Source organism: Thermobia domestica, chromosome 3, assembly GCF_964235325.1.
Source record: "Thermobia domestica chromosome 3, izTheDome1.hap1.1, whole genome shotgun sequence".
Lineage (NCBI taxonomy): Eukaryota > Metazoa > Arthropoda > Insecta > Zygentoma > Lepismatidae > Thermobia > Thermobia domestica.
In genome coordinates, this window is record NC_137456.1 from 262,876,982 (window position 1) to 262,901,523 (window position 24,542).

Genomic DNA, 24,542 nt, shown 5'->3' on the forward strand with positions numbered 1-24,542 from the left:
TTGCATTTTTCCCTACCCCTCATAAATTATGAACCTGGTCCGAAAGACGTCGCTGGAGTGACGGAAGCTTTACTACCTACAATTGAAAACCATTCTCTATCGTAAGTAGTTTTCAATAATAAAAAAAATATATATAACATTATGGATCTTAAGCAGTCTTTTTGATTAGTGTTTATTTCCCTATAAAGAGTTCAACTAAAATATGTTCCCTGCAGTAGTTATGCGTTTAGTTTGACGCTAATCATTGGTCAAAACGGTTCTGTATAAGGCCATAGTAGTAAACATTCTTAACTCATTAGTTTCTGTCTTTCTTTTAAATAATACTTTGGTCAGGCACGATTTTTGATAATATTTTGTTGTAATACATAGTTGATTCTTTTCCCACTAAAGTGCCCGTTATTAAATTGTACTTTTACTCAAGATAAATTAGGCAATCACGCTAGATCGCATGTGAGAGTTGTCAGAGCTCTTCTTAGCGCTGCCTCACCCTAGAGGATATGAATTATGCAATATGCTGACAAAATGTCATTTGAAATATTGGTACTTTGTAATAGGTTTACAATAGTTTTATTTGGTGACATCATAGTTTGGCTTCAGACATTCATCGTTACTAATAAGTTCATCCAAAACGAAAGCCATATATAATCGCCTCAAATGTGAATCAGCTTTGCCAACTGATAATATATTTACTGATAACACTGCTTTAAACTTTGGTCATCATGTTCTTTCAGATGTGCTATATACGCAATGGATTTACGTGATAACCACTCCGACCCTTCCTTGTCACAGGCATAAAAGTACCAAGGTGTCATAATGCTGAAAACGCACTTCTTTGGCACATTACCTGTCAAGTAGGCATACTGTATTCATGCATTAATAAAGGTAGGCAAGTATCAAACTTGTTACAAGCAGTTCTGTAATAATTGTAATAAAATTATGGGCTTTTGCAAATATTTTACTGAACATATATAAACATTTTTTTCTACCTGGCAACATTGGCTGAGATAGCTGTGTTTCAAATTATTAGAAAAGAAGATGCCAACAACATTCATTTAAAAAAAATGTTTTACATGAATAAATTACGAGATTATAAGGATTTAAAACATAATATATTTTATTACTAGTAGTCATTTTGTACAGGTGTCATGGTAGTAAACTTCCCGTATTAGACACGAATGTAATGAAATAATAATAAAAGGAAAGGAAATAGTAAAGCTGTTGTTCATATTTTGATTTTATACAGTAAATTAGAACATTAAAAATCTATAGTCGATTGGTGTTCTTTGCACTATAGGACTAGCCAAAACAACTAATTATAGCAACTACATAAGACTGAAAGATCTGTTTCTTATTAAGATGTGTGTTCCATTAATTTTGAACTGTGATAAAAGAACGAAAATTTCAATACTCATTGATTGGATTCTTGGTGGTCTTCCGTATTGTCTTCTTCTACCGAAGTTCCTTCTGGTACTAGTATATCTGAATAGCGTTTTCCTGTTCTCCAGCTTTATTTGATGTCTCTGGTGATTCAAGTTCCTTATAGAAGCTAAATACAACCACAGCTGAATAACCAGATATAGCTGAGAAATGAAGAATTATAAATGATAAGTACAAATATTGTAATACAACATAAGATTGAAAATATCGAGTGCTTACTTTGCAACGCCATTCGTGGCAGAACTATGTAGAAGGATTATCAAACATATATCTAAAGATTCAAAAATATATGCATAATAATTACAAGACTAACCAGGTGCAACTAATTTGCACCATATTGCAATATGTTGCTAAATGCAGAACGAATGTGCAGAACGAGTAGTTTATTCTGTTGTATTAACACAGAAACGGTTTGATAAACATAGTTTCAGAAACTAACCAGTTATATATGCTGTAACACCAACATTTCTTGAAAAGCTCTTAAATGTTTTCCTTCCCGTTATTCATTGCATCATTTCATTTATTATACTTGCCTCTGTTAGTTTCAATGCTTCTAATTCTGTTGTTAAAAGGAGAACTTGGCGCAGGTACACACACACACACACACACACACACACACACACATATATATATATATATATATATATATATATATATATATATATATATATATATATATATATATATGGTTTTGATTTTCCATATTTCAAGAAAGAAGTCGTCAGTTTCATTAAATAAGTAAAGTGAATCAGTTCATGCTACATGATTATGAAACCCGAAATATACGTACGCACAAATTTTACTCCATTTTCGTTATGAAACCATTCCATGCACAGAGGTACCAACCTTTGCATTTGCAATATTTTTTCCAATTATTTTAGTTATGCAAATTGACACAAAAATTAAAATAGAGGGGCATTTTTTTGTTTCTTTTGTATCAATGTTATATTGCAAAGGGTGCAGTCTAGCTACTTGAAAATTTTCCAAACTAGACCGTCTAAAAATCCATCTTATAAATATGCGTTACTTGATCAAATCTTCGTCGCGATAAAATAGAATCTGGTGGGAAGGTAGCAGCGGTTGTATGCAAAATTGATGAACTGAATTGGACCACATTATGAAAACATGTATGATGAAGTAAACTCCGCTTCGGAATCGTACGCCTCGCAGAAACATTTCGAAATGAGTTCAAGTAAGTTTTATATTCGCTTGCATCCGCTTTTTGACAACGGTACGTGATCCCTGTTGATTACATTCACTTCGACCACGACTTGCGAAGCAACAATCTTACTGTATACTTTGGTGAAATTCATTTTTCAGTTACAGATGTTGATAAGGATTAGATAACACTTATCCACGCTACTGCTTATTGTAGAAAATGCTATGCCTAGCGTTCGCTGTCACTTTCCCATCAAATCATGATGCACATAGCAATTAGTTAGCATGGGGAAGAAAGCTTTGAGAGCACAAGCGGTCAAGCATGAAGACCATCTTCCCACCTTATTTTGTGCCTTTACTCAGATTCAGATGTTTTGGCTATATTGCCTGGAAACAATTAGAAATGCAAAAAAAATTAAAATTGTGATAAAATTTGGATAGCAGAAATGGTTAAAATCCAGAAGCCGTTGTTAAATACACAACTTACTTGGAAATTACAACTTCTTTGTACTCAAAATGTTATTATTATTATTATTATTATTATTATTATTATTATTATTATTATTATTATTATTATTGATTTGAGAAACAAATATTGAATACTACACCACACATAACCACAAGAGTATTCACACGCTAACCACGTATGTTATCAAAACAAAAAGAAGTCGGCGACATGAAGTAGGAATATGCCTGATTTAAGGAGTGAGAGACAATATTATAAAGATAGGGTACTCCTGGCATACGCAATGACTATTTACTAATCCTCTATATGTCCATATGATTTGTATGCATTTCATGGAAATACCTAAACTGAAGCTGTTTTTAGTGTTCTCAAAGGAACCAGTCAGAGAATTCCGGTCAAAACTACTCGGGTCATGGGTCGGGTCGGGTTGGACCTTGACCAGACCCGATCCTTTCAGAGCGTAATGTTTACTGCTTCCGAGTGGATTGAATGAATTTTAACATTTGTGTGCCGTGCGAGTTGTCATCTGCGTACACCAGAGCTTCTGAATCTTTTAAATCTTCTTTATACGCCTCTCTCCTTAAACCCTGCATACTTCATGCCCTCGCGCTCTCTTTGTTCTGACATTTTTGCTCATCGTGCGTGACCTTTCGATATTGGAGTACACATTATTTATTTCTCAAATCTATAATAAAATAATAATAATAATAATAATAATAATAATAATAATAATAATAATAATAATAATAATAAGTAATAGTAGTAGTAGTAGTAGTAGTAGTAGTAGTAGTAGTAGAAACAGCAAATTTCGACGTGTCTTGGGTAGTGTTGGACGAAATCATTTGAGAAGTCACATGGGATTGAACCTTGCGGCAGGTTATCCAGGTTGACTTTTGGAGTCTTACCAAGTGAACAATGGACTTATAATTAAATTGTAGGCGCTCGCAGACGACTTCCGCAAACTTTATTTACCTCTTTTCTTCCTTGGCGCACGCTTGCTCTAGTTTTTCGTACATATATTTTTGCAGCCAAATCTTTGATTGAGTAGACGCTTTTACAATCCAATGTATCCTCGTCGCCAGAAGTGCCTTTACATCGCAGTGACTTCTATGTGACCGCACAGTACTCCAAGGAAGGGATGGTTGTATAAGAATTTTTGATTAATTTTGAAGAGTTTTTATTTTGACTAGGGAATTAACATAGGTATAGGGAGTAAAGACACAGATTTGAAGCATCAGTGCACGAAAAGATTCGTATTCTCAGTTTTTCTATTTATTGTTTTATATGTTAAGTTAAACACCACAATATGTATCACTGATATCGCAGATCGTATTATTTTGTAAAATCGTGTCTCTAATCTATTATCAAAATATTCATCTCCAGTCATGATGTAGAGAGAAGAGAAAGAGATAAGACATTTGTAATATATGTATATGTGACTCACTAAGTAATTGTAGAAATTAGTTAAAGGACACGTAAGAGAGCGAAAAGGAGGTCTAGAAGTCTGAACTTTTTAGGAACGTCCTAGATAGGTGAAAATATAGTTAATAATTGCAGAAGGTATCATGTAATTTATCTTTCTTTTCTTATATCCTAGTATACTTTTTCTTTCACATCCAAACATCTCTATTCAGAATTACGAGATAAAGGTGAAGAGAGAAACATTTCCATCTCAAGAATTGTATCGGAAAAAAATCTTTTGACTTAGAAAAGATTCGAACTCGCAACCCTTGAATCCAAGAGTGTGCGCTCTACCGATTTTTTTAAATACTTTATTGTACTGTTATCGATCGATTACATCAGAATCAATAAACAAACAAAAGTTGTACTCTTAGCAGCCAATTACATCAGAAAGCGTAAACAAACATACAATGGACACATTAATAAATTGCTGCAAGAAAATTAGCAAACTTTTGTTTACGAATTGGAAATGCAATAGTGTGCATGCGTAACAAAAGTTGATGGATGTACAAAGTCACATTACCATTAAAATCATTACATAAAATAATATCTATAGTATGGGACGTGATCCACAGAATTGCATTATGTTTAGTACAAGGATAAAAGTGATAATCAGGAAATAACATTAGTGACGGATAAGTGATAGTAGAAGGAGTTGTTCGATATATACGGGCAATAATTTTTTGATAGTGAGACCAAATTGTAACGTTCTTCGAACAACTATCGAGCCGGTGTTGTAAAGTATCGAGAGCATGACAGGTGCCGCAGAAAGAGAGGCTGCGGATACCCAATTCATAGAGTCTCCCGTTTGTAGGGTATATATTATGAACAACACTGTACCACAGATATTGCAGGGCAGGGGACAATATCGGTGCATTAATGTTCGCCCAGATTTGCGTCCAGTTTTTCATTGGGTAATGTTCTGCTATACGGGGAACAGAAGCTGTGATAGAGTGAAATTGATCATATAATTGCTTTACGGAAAGGTCTTCAAGGTGACTCCGTGCGAGAAGCGAGTAGCTAATATCAATAAATACGTCCTTTAGGTATGGCACAATGCTAGCCCATGGTTGTGTATGCAGGGGAGCTTGTAGCTGAATATGACGTAATGTTACACACAAAGCCTTGCTGGAAAGGGAGTCGGAATATAAACATAATGTTTGACACACGCGATTCAGTAACAGTGAGTAGCTCTGAAGTTGAATATTTTTAAGACCGAGGCCGCCAGCACCTTTTGATAAACACAGTCTCGTGACTTACTCTTAGGCAGTGATTATGCCACAGCAGTTGCCCTGTGTGTTTTCGTATCACACTGAGGTATTTCTTCGGCAAGGAAAATAATTGTGTCAAAAACCAAAGACGACTAAAAATAAAAACATTTAACAGGTAAACTCGGCCTGCAAGACTTACATGCCGGGCTTTACTTTGGTGAATGAGTGCAACCAAAGTACATGTTGTGGTATGAAAATTGTATTCTATAGTTTCTGCTATGCGACGTTGCCAAGTTACACCTAAGATTTTGATGCGATCAGTACAAGAAATCGTAGAAAAATACACGTGTTGGTCAGCCGGATTTATACACATCAGGCGTGACTTTTGTTTATTCAGAACAGCACCTGAAATGCGCTCATAGTTCGATATGAGATTTTCAACACGTGACAGTTCTTGTGGACTGTTAAGAAAACAATGTATATCATCGACGAATGCTTGTAATTTTAAGGTTGTTGCACCAATCTGTATACCTTGAATGCGTTGTTCCAGTTTTAAAAGAAAGGGCACGAGAACCAAGCTATACAGAATGGAAGACAGGGGGCAGCCTTGTGCAATGCCTCGACGTACATTGATGGGATTTGTAAGTGCACCATTAACTTTTAATTTTACATATCGTTGAGTATAAAGAAATTTAATCAAATTAAGAAAACTGTCTCCGAAACCATATTTTGCAAGTACTGTAAACATATAATCATGTGACAACCTATCAAATGCCTTATGGAAATCAAGAGCTAATATAGCTGCCTGTGGAGAACTAGTTTTCTGACACCAATGAATACCTTCTCGTATATTACTTAATGCTAAGTACATAGGTTTGGTATGCTTTAAGCCATACTGATCATTATGTAAGACCTGATTTAAAAACGGTTCTAAACGAGAGGCAAGACAACGTGACAAAATTTTCTGATCAACATTAAGGAGGGTAATCGGTCTAAAATTATCAAAATCATGCGTATCTGCATGTTTAGGTACAAGTACCATAATGTCAGCCGTAAAAGAAGAGCTCCACGTGGGTGTGACTCGGAGTTCGTTATACATTTCTGTAAGAAAAGGCGTGAGAATGCTGTGAAATTGGCGGTAAAATTCTAGTGTAAGACCATCAGGTCCCGGAGATTTGTTTAACTTCCCCGCAAAAATAGCTTGGCGAACTTCGCGTTCTGTAAAGGGCTCATTGAGGATGTTACGAGCCTCCGGGGTGATAGAACCGATCGGATGTTCGAAGCAAGGTTCAGAGGATTGGGTTGGAGCGGGGGAATATAGGTTCTGGTATGCATCATACAGAGCTGAGAGTACGCGATCATGCTCGTGAACGTCACCGTTAGGAAAAGTGACCTTGGAAATAAGGTTTTGTTTACCTCTTCGCCTTTCACGGCTAACTGTATGTAAAGAGGCAACTTCATGCTGAAGCATTGTCGTTTTGCCTCTCGTGAAAAAACCTTGATTCTTTTTACGATGTAAAGTTAGTAGGAGTGCCTTAATTTCCTTAATACGAGGAAGTACGTCTACTCCTTGAGCAAGTTCTTTATAATATTCACATAATAAGTTATAGTAATAATTATATTGCTCTTTAAGAAGAGAGGACCTGTCTTTACTGTGCTGTTTACAGATAGACTGAAAAGAAGGCTTAAGTTGGTATAACCACCATGAAAACAAACTTTTCTTGTGAGGTTTAAATTGCATTAAATAATTCCATCTATTGGTAATGAGCAACTGAAGATCCTCGTCAGTTAAAATGCTGTTATTGAGTGACCAAACAAAGGAGGACTTTAAGTACTTACGGATGGGTAAATCAATGGTGCAAACCACAGCACAGTGATCAGAAAAGCATACTGGTTGAACGTTTATGGAGCGCACAAAATTAATTAAGGTGGTACTGACATAGATCCTATCCAAACGTGAGGATCCATTTTGTCGGGAAAAAGTGTGCCCTGGGGTGTTACCTTTATAATGACGCCATACGTCAACTAACTTAAAGTCTTGAACCAATTTACGCAGTGTAAGAGAATTATTGTAACCAAAACTTGAGTCTATAGGATCTAACACTGCGTTGTAGTCTCCTACGCAGATCAAATCTCGTGTACCAGAATGTAACTCCGTGGGAACGTCAGTGAGATAGAAAGAGTTGCGCTCGGAACGATTATTATTGCCTGAAGGTGAATATAAGTTACAAAAATGTATATTTTCATAATTGGCTGTAATAATGCGACCTGACGGAAATTTAGAAAAGTCGGTTAAAGAAATATCTTTACGATATAAAATAGCTGTGCCTGAACCAGTTTCGGAAGGATTGATTTCCCACATGTGATTAAAGAGATAGGAGAAATGATAAATATTGCACTCTTGAAGGAAAATTATGTCCACATCTGATTTGGTGATGTAATCGGCTAATGCTTTTTGCTTAGTAAGACTAGAAATACTGTTGATATTAATGGTGGCTATACGCGTTGCAAACATAGTTAATGGCTACAAAAGAAGAAAAATACACCAAATAAACACTGCACCAAGAAATGGCATAATGCACTTGACACAACAAAGACGGATAATATATGTCGCACATATTCCCATCCTAAAGTGAGAGGTGCTATGATCACTTGTCTGGAGGGGCAACAACATCGTTTATTTTAGTGCTTAGTTCACTTTGATGGGAATCTGCTCGTGACCTCGTGCAACCAGACACACAATTATGGTTCACAGGGAGAACACTTTTAGTTTTCTGATGTTTATTGGCTCGATCGGGTTTATCACGAGGTGAGGACTGAGATCGGCCTTTTCTACGCCTCTTTTCGGGTAGAGCGGAAAACTGGGAAGCTTCTATAGTTGGAGAATCCATCTCACATGAAACACTCATTTCCTGGCGGGAGTCATCCGTGATCGCTGACAACGGAGTATTTACGGCGGTTTCAGGTAACTGATTCTCTTCCGATTTTGCAAATGCTGGAGCAAGAGGAGTTTGTTGTGGAAGATCCGGAGAAGTCGTCACAATGGTACTGGAGGTTGATGAGTCACTCTGAGATGTTGTACTGGATTCAAGGTTTCTCTGGGAGACAGTAGCGGGAGTACTAGTGATAGGTGCATTGGTAAAACTCTTGGGGACATCGAGTTGACAAGTAGGTTCATTTATAGTGAGTGCACTTGGAAGAGTAGGATCACAAGTCATAGTTGGCGATGGAAGGTTTTCCTGTAAAGTCGGAGGACGTTTCTCACTTAATACAGTAAAGCTGGTAAATGAATGCACATCCGGTAAAGTATCCACTTTGTTCAAAGAACCGGGCATGGGCGGTGATCTAGATGTTGGAGCACTGGTGAGGGAAGCCGATACGGCTGGAGGGAGACGGCGCTTCGCACATTCCATCAAAAAATGATTCGGGGAGTCACAGATAGCACAGGTTTTAACTTGGCCTCCATACGTTAACCACAATCGTAAACCACATATAGTCACATAAGAAGGTATAGGGCGCTTAATACACATACGTATTATCTTTCTACCAGTTCGGACTTCGTAGATATGGCCAGTAGAATACATTTCATCTGTAATGGATTTGATATCACCATACTGAGATAGGACACGGGTAATATGTTGATCTTCTAATTCGGTGGGTACCAAATGTAAACGAACTGTCACTACATTGGAACTTCCGGAATCTATTAAAATATTGTATGTACCAAGCTCATCTGAATAAGTTACCTTTCCATTCACTCGAAAGAGAATTTGTTCACAAATCACTTGCGATATTAACTTTAGATATAACTGTTTGCGACTATAATCGAACTCAATACTGACAACTTGATCTGGAAGCAAATTGAAAGTATTACGAATCCATTCATGTAACACTAATGTACTAGGCTTATTTACTACATCTTGGAATGATAAACGTAAAGTATTCACTCGAATAACTGACATGGTTCACTGAGAATGGAAAACAGTACTTCGCACTAGACTATATGATGAAATTAGCAAATAGCAAACACTAAGTACTTGATAGCAGAAAATACTCCACTTGACAATGCGGCGTGAGTTGAAAAAAAACACTCAACACTGCCACTGGAACACTTACAGAGACAGCGGTGTGAACAGCACGGCGTCTGCCGAGCAACTTGACCGATTGAGCTAACAATTGCTGTTGCAGAAGTCTGATTTCTACAACTACCGGTTGCTGAATGGTGTGTATTAACGAAATTGGCCGAGATAATTGCTTCATATAGCTTTTACAATAATAATAATAATAATAATAACAACAATAACAATAATAATAATAATAATAATAATAATAATAATAATAATAATAAAGAGTAAGAAGAAGGAGAAGAACAGAATTTAAAAAGTCGCATTGTTAAAAGTTTGGTGTGCGAAGTTAGTCCTAATATGAGATTATATTTATTATATATAATAAATGTAAGCGTGGTTTATTCGTGAATGCTATTCAAAGTTGTACGCGTATGGTACAGTAGCCTTGTGTCCCACAACCATGAAGAAAGTTTCGGTTTGAACCTAAGAGGAAGGAGGAGGAAACGTGGTTTAGAAATTATGCAAAAAATAGAATATCTCACGAGGTTAGGTGATATAGAATTCAGCGTGTCTTTCAGCTGTGACTCTATACAAGGTGTGCATCTACGACTTAACGTGGAACCCGAACCACACGACTCCTGCCGGGAATCGTAACCCGTATCACCTCTAGCTCTATCATGGGAGACACAGGGACATATAAAAATAATCGAAACTGAACGATATTAATGTTAAATCCATAGCTTTTGAGGTCCTAAAAATTCATAATTGAAAGATATGTGTGTTTATTCAATAGTTTTCCGGATCGCTGAAGTAAATAATGTCACCCCCGATACCATAAAAGCCCATGTTTTTATTCTTCGTCAGCGGCAAGTTGATTCTTTTGCTCCTGCTGGAAATGGATTCGTACTATTTTATTCCGATTCAAATATGTATTCTACTGGGAAAACTAATCTCAAATATATCTTTGAAATATAAACCTATTCTTCCCGTGCAACACCGGGTATTTCAATTAGTAATAAATAATTTAAAAAACAATGAGTATATTTAATGGAAACAGATATATGTATTTTTGAATGTTGTATATGTATTGCTAATTCATACATTATCTAGTAGAAAATGGTGCACCCATTATATATTCTGAAGCAATAGGGAGAACTATCGAAGGTATATTTTATTATATCTACTGTCGAATTTAGTGTGGAATAATTTCACACAATTTATTTTGAAACTATCGAGACGAGACTGAGACCGCTATTTGTCGGTTGAAAGGAGGCTAGGTAATACTGTAAATAGTCTCGTATTGTCTCGTTTTGATACCAGTCCTACTTCGGGGTTTGTTCTTTAGTAACTGGTTGCGTACTGCACCTACAGTATATAAGACGTTGTATATTTAAATGTTTGAGAATTTACCCCACCTCCACTTGACGGATCGTTCTAACTAACTAACTACCAGACCGTTTATGTAATTTTGCGATATTTTCTTGCAACAGAGAATGAAAAATAAAACAGTTATAATGTTGATCGTGCATAATCCTGTATAGATAAAAGTCACTTTATAAAGTGTCGGACTCCGTGACGTAAATACAGTAGTTACTGGCTTGGTAAGTTCATCACTGAACTTTTTCCGTCATACTCATGCAATGACGTCACCTTTGACACATGCTCGGGACAGGACCACAGGACGAGTAACACTGTTGTTTGCTTACTCGCTTGCTGCTGTCTATTCTCTTTGGAACCTGATGTGAAATTACTGCTTTATCCTTACTTTCAGTTGTCTTTGCTATTTGTAATTTAGTTATATTAGTGGAATTTTATTCTATCATGGAAATATATTTTATTTCTTTTTAAATGTAAATAAAAAGAAAAGTCTATTTGGACAAGTTTCTCCACAACTCTAGAGGTATTGTCTTGGGTGCACTTTTCTTTTCCTTTAGGGCCGCGGTGGCTCAGTGGCAGAGCTTTCACCTCTAGTGCTTGGGGCCTCGGTTTCGATCCCAGCCCTCATTAATGGGACTTTGTGGCGGACGAAAACCGTGTGGGAGGGTTTCCTCGGGGTTCTCCCATTTCCTCCCACTTTCTTCATTTCATTCATTACTCATCATCACCGTCTCCTTTAGCCTAACCTGCATAACCGTGGGACGTAAAACTTAAAGATTTCATTTCATTTCTTTAACACAAATGCAATTAAAGCCTGACTCTGAGAGCGCAACAATGTTATCTTTTTCGAAGGGTCAGTGATTTTGTGTCGAAGGTAATGTCACGCGAAGAGACAGGCTGCGCGTGGGCTTACCTTGTCTTACGTTTAGCAACATTGCTCTTGGTCAAGTGGCCTGTTGCTTATGCCTTTAGGTATTTGCCCTAAAGCTATACAGCGAGCTGTGTGCGTTCTGTTCCTCCCTGTCCCTGGCTGTTTGCGAAAATATTATTTTTTTCATGCATTGGGATAAGGGGTAAGACACCTTGCATACCTTGTGGCAATGGAAGTAACATATAAAATGATCGAAAACGACAACCGATGTTAATGTAGAGTTCATAGTTTCGAGGTCGCTATAATATTTAGGCGTAAAGCTATCAGCTATTTTCTGTTAGTGGTTTCTTCATATTCGTACGTCTACCAAGTTAACGAATCTTGACTTATCTGCGTACAGTAGTTGGTTAGTGTGTCCTCGATGGCTATTTTTACTTTTTCCATGATCATCTCATACCATACAGTATTTTTTTATGTTTTGAAAAAGCGTAATTTTATCAATTCGTTAAACAACAATGTTTCTTTTTTTCTAACCATGTTTCTTAGTATTATCCTCTAACTAATTTAAATATTTTCAATAATTCAGAATTTTGACTAAAAGAATGTTACAATGATCAAGATTTGTATAAGATGAGGAGCCTTCATTTCTAATCATTGTCTTAACCGGAAGGGAAAACTTATAAAAAATTGAAATAACTTAGTAGACGTAGAAAATCGATAGAAATAATGAACATCAACTATTAGTTGTCTGTTAGAAGTATAGTAGATATGGTTCTCAACCCAAGTAGAAAATGCACTCTTTGCTTCATGAAAATAATAAACATTTTTGAAAAATAATTACAGAAAAGTAATTTTATGACATTTACTGAGCGAACGTAGGTTACTGGTTGGTGTTGACGCTTCGTAATTGAGAGTCTCCAGGTTCAGGGAGATGACCCCCCTAAAAGATTCTTCGGGCCCTCATGCAAGCAAGTAGGCTTTTCTTATCAATTCACCAAGGGGGTGGAGCGAATACTAAGAAAAGACGGGCGGTACAAATGGATTTTTTAAAAATCATTTCTGAGGGAAATTTTAATGTAAGTTCCTAATGGCTCAAATCGCTGTCCACTGCTTAATGCTTACTTTGTTAATATCCATTGGTTCATTTGTTATTCGTCAAGATTTCCTTTTGTATCCTAAGTCGTTTCGTTTTTGTTTTATTTTTTAATTTATAATGATGTGCGCTTTCACTTTTTAATAGTACTTTGTTTTTCATGTAATAATAATGAGCAACGATATAAAACCAAGTGACCATTTTATCGGAAAAGAAAGCTACAAAACATGAAAGAAGATAAGATGCAACCGAAGGCTCTAAAAGGTTTTCTTCGCGTTCTGGACAAAATCATACAAATGTTGAGGTGGGGACTTGTCAATACTAGTCACTGTTAACGAAGCATTTGCAGGTCGACATTCTTTTGAAACTGTAAGCTTATTTTACCTGATTGCAGTAATTTAATTGTTGAATTAAAATGGAACGATACGGTCATTTCGGTTACAGGTCTGAATTAAATTTCATGTATTTCAAAATATATTTGAATACAATTAGTTTTCACGATGCATATAAGTATATAACTTGAATGGATATAATTGAAAGCGATGAAAGGTCATTTGGATGACAAGTAGTTTTTTTTAGTACCCTCACTTCCAATCATAGCAGCGTATACAATGCTTTTTTAAATTATAACAGTATAACAGTAATTATTAATCCATTCTCTGGTATTAAATTTAGACGGAGCGATATTTTAAATTATTAATAATTCTAATGCAAAGTAAAGTTTTGATTATTAGTTACTTGTGTTCAGGGATGCGGCGACATAGGTGCTAGGGATGCGCACGAGACGAGTCGAGACAGGATTTTCCAGACAAAATTCGAGTCGAGACACGGTTCTTCCAATAGAGAAATATATATTTTCCGAGTCGAGACATCACTTTTATAGCACATTTTCGAGACGAGACAGCTACACATCTTGTCTCGTGGGCATCCCTAATAGGTGCAGTGTTCCTTTCAGAAAAAATCTTCCGGGGGAGTACACTTAGTATTCAGAAGGCCACTGCTGCTACTCTTTTATTTATTATTATATTACAGACGTATTATTTTGATCTCCTCCCGGGGAAAGTGTCCCATTAAAAATATGTGTGGACGAAACACTACACAGGTAGTCTGAGAGTCTGGATCCCCCAATTAGCACAATGTCAGGGGCAGACACACAAAATTATTTGCATTTATAGGCTATTCCGAAAAATCTTCGAACCCCAAAGATAACTCTTGGGTGCATCTTTGCTTGTGTTTAAATTGTGTTTCTGCCTGATTTCGTACGTCTATGTTGGAAAAAACATGAAAGAATTGAATTGTTCTATAGGACTAAGGGGCCCTGAAAAAATTTTTTGCGAACGAACCTGATTTTAAAGTTCTGCCACTGGATAGAGGACAAATTAAATATCAATTAAGACAGATAGTTTTGTCATTTGTTGTGTATTGAACTAGTTTAACTAAAATTAATAAAGAATTATTTGAAATCAAGTATATCTCAAGAACGATTAAATGGACTAGCTTTGATGGCCATTGAAAGTTACATTCTGAATGAAATTGATATTGATGCAATAATAAGAAATTTTGCCAAATTGAAAGCTAGAAAAGTGTCTTTATAACATGAACTTTTCAGTAACAAAGAAAACGAGAAATTAAGCTAAATACCATATTTGTATCACTAGAAAACACTATTTAAATATGCTTTTAATGAAGTGTAAGAGGATATCTCTTTGTCAAAATCAAACTTGTGATAATCTTAGACTTGAAACTCATGAGTTTTATTCTATTTCGACTTTTATGTTTCAACTATATTTGTCAAAATACATCTTAGGTATACATTTTAGTTGTTTCCTGTGCTAATTTAATAAAAAATATATAAATTATTAAAATTGGAACTTTGGTCATGATTCATCCACAGTTAATTAGGTTTAATTTCGCCATTTTCCTTTAATACTTACAGGAAGACTGAATTGTTATATATTGAAAAATTTGTAATTGTAACAATTATCTGAAAATTTTTTTGTCCATTCTATTCTTTTATTATCATTTAGGCGGGGGCGACTAAATATTGTTTATTTACACTTACAAAATGTCTACAACCGATCCTGTTACTGTTTATATATATATATATATATATATATATATATATATATATATATATATATAGAGAGAGAGAGAGAGAGAGAGAGAGAGAGAGAAAGTTTTGACTCAGAAAAAAGTACAGAGGGATTTCAAACGAATAATACGTATACATTATCATCTGAACAATTAACCCTAAAAATGCTTTCGATCACTGAAATAAATTCCTGCCTACGCTCCTGTAAAGCAGTAAGAATTTTAGGGACTGATTATGGGGTAATGCCTCCCTGGAGCAACGACAGTTCCCCAGAAATCATACCTCTGATAGGTCCGGATGTGACACCAGTATTTGTGTATTACCACTCCTCACTCTCAGTGTATTGAAACTTAAGTCAAAGGAACTGTTCTGAAATCTTCACTGGTTCTCTCCTCTGAAACCGCATGCGAATGGGGCCAACCTTGGTCATATACCACATCTGGAATATTACCGTTTATGTCAGAGATCCCGAAAAATATATATTCGACACAAATAAAGGATGTTTTCGATTTTATTTAATTAATTTATTTATTTATTTATTTATTTATTTATCCTGTCAACCTCCCACTCTGACCTCCATGCCAACCAAGGCTTAACTTGAACTTAAGCAACATCGACAGCGTCACTATTCATCTGAGACCACGAAAACTAATACCATAAAGATTTCGATATTAATATTGTTCATATTGAGTACTTTTACATGCCACTTCCCCTCTTATTACGGATGGCTTCAGTGTCTCGCCAACACAACTAGGGAGCAATTTCAACAAACTTACGTATAGCTATAAACCACCATCTGTAAAATAAATGTGCGAGTGATCTTTTTCGGGGAGGAATTCATTAGCTACTTTTCCAATATCAATGTGGTGGCTTTTTTCGCTTTCCATGCTAAAGATTGCCAAAGAGCTCAACTGCATTTGCACCACTTTCCTATGAATATAGATTTTAATGGCATTTACTTTACTGAGTGCTTGCTTAGGTGTTACTCTCGTCACAGGAAAAGTGAGATTCTGTTATAAAGGAGTAGGGGTCTTAACAAATACGGAAAACTATTAGCAATGACACTACTCGAAATAAGTTTTCGCAATATAATGGAACAGTATTTTATTCGAATGTGAAGGAAATCATTAGATAAATTGACCCTTCCCTTCCTTTGAAGTCTAAGCTACAATACGTATATAATAATTTTGAATTAGAAATACATGCATCGAGTTTCATATCCTTAACTTTAAGGTCTCCTGAGTTAAGTAAATGAATAACCTTCCTGCTAACGAAAGAGTAAAACTTTGCGCTTTAATGGTATCGGGAGTGTAATTATTAATTTCAGCAACCCCGAAAACTATAGAATAGACACTCCTATCTTTCAATTAAGAATTATTAAATTTTCACCCCTCCCATTAAACCTCAATGCCGATAATGCTAAACTTTGATATGTGAACGATATAGAAGGTTTCATATTTCATGTACTCAAAAGCTATGGATTTAACATTAATATCGTTTATTTTCGATTATTTTTGCATGTCCCTGTGTCTCCAGGGGCGCCCATTAAGGGGGTAAGAGGGGGCGCTTGAACAATCTAGAGGAAATTATACTTTGCAAGATCGAAAACCAAATAAAATTGTTTGAATATTTACCCCAAAATTTGCAACTATATTTGAAATGTCGCTTATACTTGCCCCCTTTTGAAAACCACAATATGGGCGCCCTTGTGTGTCTCTCATGATAGAGCTAGAGATGATACGGGTTTCGATTCTCGGCAGGAGTAGTGTGGTTCGGGTTCCACGTTAAGTCGTAGATGCACACCTTGTATAGAGTCACAGCTGAAAGACACGCTGAACTCTATATCACCTCACCTCGAAAGATATTCTATTTTTGCATAATTTCTAAACCACGTTTCTTTCTTTGAATCTCCTCCTTCCTCTTAGGACACGCATATGTTCAAACCGAAACTTTCTTCATGGTTAAGGGACACAAGGCTACTGTACCATATGCGTACAACCCTTATGAGACTACGGTAGTGAGTTGCGCAGTTTGAGTAGCACGCACGAATAAACCACGCTTACATTTATTATATATAATAAATATAATCTAATATTAGGACTAACTTCGCACACCAAACTTTTAACAATGCGACTTTTTAAATTCTGTTCTTCTCCTTCTTCTTCCTCTTTATTATTATTATTATTATTATTAGGATTAATATTATTATTATTATTATTATTATTATTATTATTATTATTATTATTATAATTATTATTATTATTATTATTATTATTATTATTATTATTATTATTATTATTGTAAAAGCTATATGAAGCAATTATCTCGGCCAATTTCGTTAATTACACACCATTCAGCAACCGGTAGTTGTAGAAATCAGGCTTCTGCAACATCAATTGTTAGCTCAATCGGTAGAACGCAAACTCTTATATTCAAGGGTAGCGAGTTCGAATCTTTTCTAAGTCAAAAGATTTTTTTCTGATTCAATTCTTGAGATGGAAATGTTTCTCTCTTCACCTTTATCTCGAAATTCTGAATAGAGATGTTTGGATGTGAAAGAAAAAGTATACTAGGATATAAGAAAAGAAAGATAAATTACATGATACCTTCTGCAATTTTTAACTATATTTTCACCTATCTAGGACGTTCCTAAAAAGTTCAGACTTCTAGACCTCCTTTTCGCTCTCTTACGTGTCCTTTAACTAATTTCTACAATTACTTAGTGAGTCACATATACATATATTACAAATGTCTTATCTCTTTCTCTTCTCTCTACATCATGACTGGAGATGAATATTTTGATAATAGATTAGAGACACGATTTTACAAAATAATACGATCTGCGATATCAGTGATACATATCGTGATGTTTAACTTAACACATAAAACAATAATTAGGAAAACTGAAAATACGAATCTTTTCGTGCACTGATGCTTCAAATCTGTGTCTTTACTCCCTATACCTATGTTAATTCCCTAGTCAAAATAAAAACTCTTCAAAATTAATCAAAAATTCTTATACAACCATCCCTTCCTTGGAGTACTGCGCGGTCACTTACCCGTCGCTGCGATGTAAAGGCACTTCTGGCGACGAGGATACAAATCATACTTAGGCCATTCTCGCATTTCTGGGTCACTGAACCAAATTGCAATGGTTTGATGCGTGTTTTATGCTGATCTAAAACGACGTCATCTCTTTTTTCTTGTGATGAGTAACTGACTGTGATAAAATATTTCTACGCGTGTGCTAAAAAAAAAAAAAACAGGTGTGATATTTACACGCACTCATTAGTAATCGTAGATTCAGGGAGAAGCCGGAAAGGCGATCTTAACACTATCAGTCCACTGGGCAGTCTTTTCTGACCAGAATGAAGCATATTTTATGATATTTCTTAAACTTTTACTTCTGTTGTGGTGGCACTTTCTCAATTTGCTTTCGAGATTTTATTGTGTATAATGTTTTAATTTCTCTTCAAAGCGTGTTTGGGTTAGTGCTGCCAATGGGTCGGTTCGAGGCCCAACCTGACCCGATCCGACCCGTGACCTACAGACGTGGACAAATTATTATCAATTTTTGAATTTTCACATAACAAATAAAGAAAATCACAAATTAAAACAAGAATACGCGTGTAAACGTTTTAATATCTGAATAATTCTGTATCCCACTACATTCTACGTACTGTTAAAGAATTTCAGTGCTTTTTTTGGAAACCCTTGTCTTGACATTGTGCTGGATTCGTTTTGGTATCTCATTTATTAACGTACAGCGAAAGTTCTTTATTTCTGAATCACCGTGCCATACATTATTCACAACTTCTATAAGCTGGTTTCTGAAATTGGATACTGCTTCGTAACTTTTTTCTTCAGGAAGGCCACAGAGACTGTGTCGTCCATATCTGGGCAGTTCCCAGGCCACAGAAAGGCTAGGACGCCTTTCCTTCCAAAGACTTGGAAATATCTTTAGCATTGTGGCACGACGCACCATCATGCATAAAAATCGGGTCCCCAGACGAAAACCATTCATGCAACTGTGGTCAAATATGTTCTATGGTGAGTTTTTGATACTGCCCTGCGCTCATGTTCCCTTCTATTCATAAAGACGTCCCATTCATTTCGAGCTAATGCAGCTCCATGCCATCACCTGTGTTGGAGATTTCACACTTTGTCTTATATAATCTGTCTTATACACTACACCTTCGGTTCTCCTCACATACTGGGAGTTCTCCTCTTCTACAGAAATTATGATCTCATCACTGAATACAACCTGTTGATCAATAACCATGTCTCAATGACTTTAAAATTACTGAAGTCCACATGAATCACATTAAAATTCATTCAGTAACCAAAAATACTGACAACCTGTATATTTGCAATCTATTAAATTACACTTAAATGATAAATGATGTATTATTACACTCAAATGATAAATAAAACATCTTTTCTCAATCATCTGTAGTCAAATCCTGGTGATTCCTGGCCCACTGATATCGTTTCTTCACCATTGAAGGAGTCAGTTGTTTCTTTCCGGAACGTCTAGCTTTCAGCCCTCTCTCAAACAATCGTCGATGAACAGTGCTCGATGAAACATGGACACCAGTATTTGCAAGCATTCCCTGTAGAAGTTACTAGGCATCTTTTTCTTGAATCCCTTACCATCAGTCTGTCTGCATAGGCTGATAGGGATGATTTTCGGCCGAAAAAATCTTTACGTTTTGGTGACAATGCATTCTCACGGCGTAAGTTTTGTGCAAATCCTGTAATATATGATGAACTGACCCCTACGTTTCAGCTAATCTCCAACTTGGGCATGCTTTTCAAATTCAACAGAGTCGAAATTATTGCTCGTTTCTTTGGCGACACTTTTTCACAACAATTTAAATAATCCTCTCCAAGCAAACACACAAAATCACACTTGAACCCCCCTGCAGGCACACAAGACACTCGTAAATGAACCAGTGACTGTTCCAGCAAGGCCTTTTCTTATCAAGAAAAGATTTAAACTGAATATTATCAGTGATTTTATCTCCGAAGACGAATTTACTTGATCCATTGGCCTTTCCTCCAGTCAAACATTCCTCACCTGGAAACCATGTCTAATCATGTTGCATCAGATTACTGGGTGAATCATCACTCAACTGCCATGTGAAAATTCCCAAACAACTTATAAATTTTGCACAGTGATAACACTGTCCTGTGGTGTCTCACAAATGACTAGTTCTCATTCTAATAATAAAAACATTAGTAGGGCTACTGTACATGAAAGAACGCATACACACATACACGCATAGACACATACTATTATTAAAGAAAAATATTGTTTGTTGAAAATTGAGTCGTCCGTTAAAAAGCGGAAATAAAGAACATTGAATAGATGGTAACATGTGATTTGTTTTAGTGTAATTTTAGCTGAAGTTAACACATTTCTCTTCCGTTAATCTTAACGGTTCCACTCCAAGATAACTAAAATCTAGTTTCTGTAATAGAAGATCTTATGTTTGCAACAGAGAAGAGCACAGGAAATGCAAACGTAACTGCTCAATTCCCAGAAAATTGAAATCTAGTTTCCGTAATACAAGATATTATGCTTGAACAGAGAAGAGTACATGAATTATTAAAATATTTTATTAGCGGCCGATGTAAAGTGAGAAGCTATTGCGTTTGTATCAGTGTAAACAAAACACTTTGGGGGAGAATGAAACCGAACAGGTATTATACTTTTGAAATTGTAGATCACGAATCTGGCTTTTATTTCTCAGTTGTGTCACTAGAAAGACACTTTTAGGGGAAAAAGCGAAAATATATAGCTAACAGGGTCTAACATGATTTTAGAGCTCTCCTATCTACAAATGACTTTTGTGAAGAATGAAAATAAGCTGATTTTATAGATTCGAAAGCATTGATTACAAATGTGACCGATATTTTTAAGTGACGTGGTAGAAAACTCTTTTCGAGAGGGCAAAATGATACACTATTGTAATTACCAGTGTTTTAGAGACCATTGTCTATAAAACATTTTAGGGTGGATTTAACAAGAGACATGTTATAGATCTGAAGGTGGTGAGCAAGAATCTGATCTTTATTTGTTATTGTCGTCGCCAGAAAGTCACTTTTCAGAGGGGGGAATCGAAAAAATAGGATAAATTTTAACTTTGATAAAATACATTTTTCGCAATTGATAACAAATTTACATTTTCGAGTGTTCCCATTACAAGTATGAATATTATTTTTCTTTCCTACGTCTGCAAAGTCCGTTTTCTTGGAGGAGGTCAAAGGAATTTACAATGATTAACATGGTTTTAGAGCTCTTTGTCTACTAAAAATTTGACAGATTGAAACAATGCCGATCTTATAGATACAAAGGTTTTGATTACGAATCTGACCTTTATTTTTCAGCGGTGTTATTAAGGGGCAAAGTGATTAACTCTCGTATTTTTTCTGTTTGCAGAGTACCCCTGTTTACAAATCATTTGGGGCGAGGATGAAACCGAACAGGGACTGTGCATTTATCTTCGCAGTGACTAGTGATTTATATTGTTAAGGAGTACTGCAATATATTACATTTTTATATAGGATTTATATTCACAATATATTTCTTTATAAATACTATTGCAGTATATTTTCAAACCGTCTGACGCTATGGGTTCCTGTTAGTAGTAAAGTACAAGATTTAAATGTAGTGATGTTTAGTATTATGCATTAGAAAGTACAGTCATTTCATTCGCTTGTACAAGATCTGTGCCCTTGCGTGAAGACACTGTCTTTTTTCAAGGGGAAAACCATAACATTGCTATTTTGGAGTAAAGCCAAACAGGTAAGGTAAATGTACAAGCTACAAAATATTTTTGCCTGTTTATCACTTCAACATTTGTAGTATAAATATTAAGATGTCCTATCAGAAATCTTCAGTCTTCTTAAACAAAACAAAGACGTTACACACAAGGAAAATGAAGAAATTAAACACTTTCCAGGCACAGAAGATGCAAAAGAATTCCAATCGCCGTAGAAGACACCGTTCCCCATGCTCAACATTGTACGACACCAAACAACTTCCCTCAGGAACAAGAAAAGATCTAATCTTAATTCAGAAGAAACTGTTACATACATGTTAATAGATGTCAAGACATCAGCAACCAACAATCAGAAAACTAGGATACAATTTGTGGTTGAATTTGCAAATTAAGCTTTGGGTGCTGGAAAAATAGACTATTGCCTTGTTCTTTAGATTCTGATGCAATTACATTTCATATCAAGAATTTTTAAGAACCTTTCAATCCCATAGGATAAACTCTTGCAATAGACGTTTAATTGAAAACATTGTTTTAAAGCCTTACGACATATGTAAATATTTATTGTATGCATTTTATGGGAGTTTTTACTTTCTGAGGTTGAGCACTTGCCTAAGTTTGTTGGAGGATTTTTTTCTTTTTTTGGAGTTATTTCCATTTGTGATAAAACATTCTCGAAATTGAAATATGCAATAACATGTTTACAAACCCAAGTAAACTGATGAATAATTTAAGGAATTGCTGACAATTAGGAATTGAATTCACATACAAATGCAAACGATTTTCAGTAGAATATTACAGCTACAAAAGTTTCATTAATCACGATTATAATGCTTAATTGCATTATTTGAACTATGTATTTGTGTCACTTATCGCAACTTTTTAGGTTATTTTTAATATCACTAATTACAATTAAAATATTCATTAGATACGTATCTTAATTATTATGTTTTTAAATTGGTCATACACTATGAAATATAAGGAAACGTTGAAATTATGTAGCATCTATTGATATCATAGAGAACTAGCATATATTATAATATACTCAGCATGGTTCCTTGTCATAGCATATGTACAGAGGTCCTACGTCGTAACGGACAAGGTATCAAAAATGCAAAGATCTTTTCTCAGATCAAACAAGGTGATATAACACATATCCGAAATTCATATTTAGTTCTCTTGTCCTCTTTTACGGACCTAACATGCTATAATAAAGCTCGAATGGCACTAATTCGCTTAATATTTAGTAAGTTCTAGGATCCATCTTCCAGAAACCGAGGACATATTTGTAGATCTTCTAAAGGTAAACAGTTACTTCTAATGATGTACGAAATGTAACACTTTGCTAGAGAGCAAAAATATCGCTCATTGACTCAGGTAAGAATGCAAGTATGTCTCAACCAATAATGAGAGTAAATTTGCGCCTTTCATGTGTACTTACTTTTCGTACAGTTTGGATACGTATATTCTATTTTGGATGAACTCTTCCTGTACTTAATATATTACATATATGAGATACGAGAAAGGCGACGTAAATGTAGAACTTTCCACGAGCTGATATTCGGATCTGAGGCTCACTATCTTCAGTTAACTAACAGTTCATTTCGATTGTCTTTAATTTGTTACACTGTTGTTAACAGCGGTCAAAACTTAAGTACATGTTAGTATTTCCAATGGGAAAATGTACATTTGCTCGGTAATTAAGAATTTAACTTCTAAATGAAATAACGTGAAGTAAACAAAAAAGAGCTTAAAAACTGTTATATATACTGTACTGCCTGTCGTGGATTGAAGTAGTAATGCGGACACATAATTTTTTTTTGCGTCCATTGGTTCTGGTTTTGGGACCATACTAATTTCTGTGTAAACTATCCCCTTAGTGGTTTACAGTGGTTATGTTGTATTTGCGACCGTATGGCTTCAAGATCTTTGTTTCTAAATACACATTGAATCGAATAACTTGATCGTTAACTGAGAATTTGCTACACGGTTCCAGAAACGAAATTGAGGGCCCTTATCGAGAACCGGCAATCGATTATCGAGATACAAAACCGATTATTGGATGTCCAGTTAAAGAATCTAGAATCGGTTACCGAAAATTGGATGTTAGAATGATTTACGAGGAAAGGATGGTTCAATATCGCGAAAGGTGTTCAAGCTCGAAAGAAGATATACAAGTTAGAAAATATACGTGTTCAATTGACAATTTTATTCTTTCTCTAAAATTGGGTTTGAAAAATATAATGTTAACTCATGTTCAAAATAAAGGTGAGACAAAGTAAAATGTTTTTCTACGAGTTCTGTTTCTTAATGATGACCACAAGATGAAATTATTTTTAGTGTCTTTGTCAACATTAATTCATGCAAGATTTAAATCTCAAACACTGTTAAAGTGTTAAAATATTCAAATTATAAAATCTACCAATTTATGAAATGCCTTTAGGAAGCCAAAAGAGCATTGGCAACATTTATGGATACACAAGTCGTGTCAAAATATACTTTATATAATAAATATGATTTAAAT

General features: G+C 35.4%; 1 protein-coding gene across 1 annotated transcript in view; it reads right to left on the reverse strand.

Annotated features, from left to right (window-relative positions):
• Positions 1-1,087: 1,087 nt before the first annotated feature.
• Positions 1,088-24,542, reverse strand: part of LOC145681632 (uncharacterized) — a 163,065-nt gene continuing 139,610 nt past the window's right edge. The window contains exon 6 of the mRNA XM_081753248.1: positions 1,088-1,580. Within this exon, the coding sequence (XP_081609374.1) occupies positions 1,471-1,580 (110 nt within the window). The 3' untranslated portion in view covers positions 1,088-1,470. The remainder of the gene's footprint in view (positions 1,581-24,542) is intronic.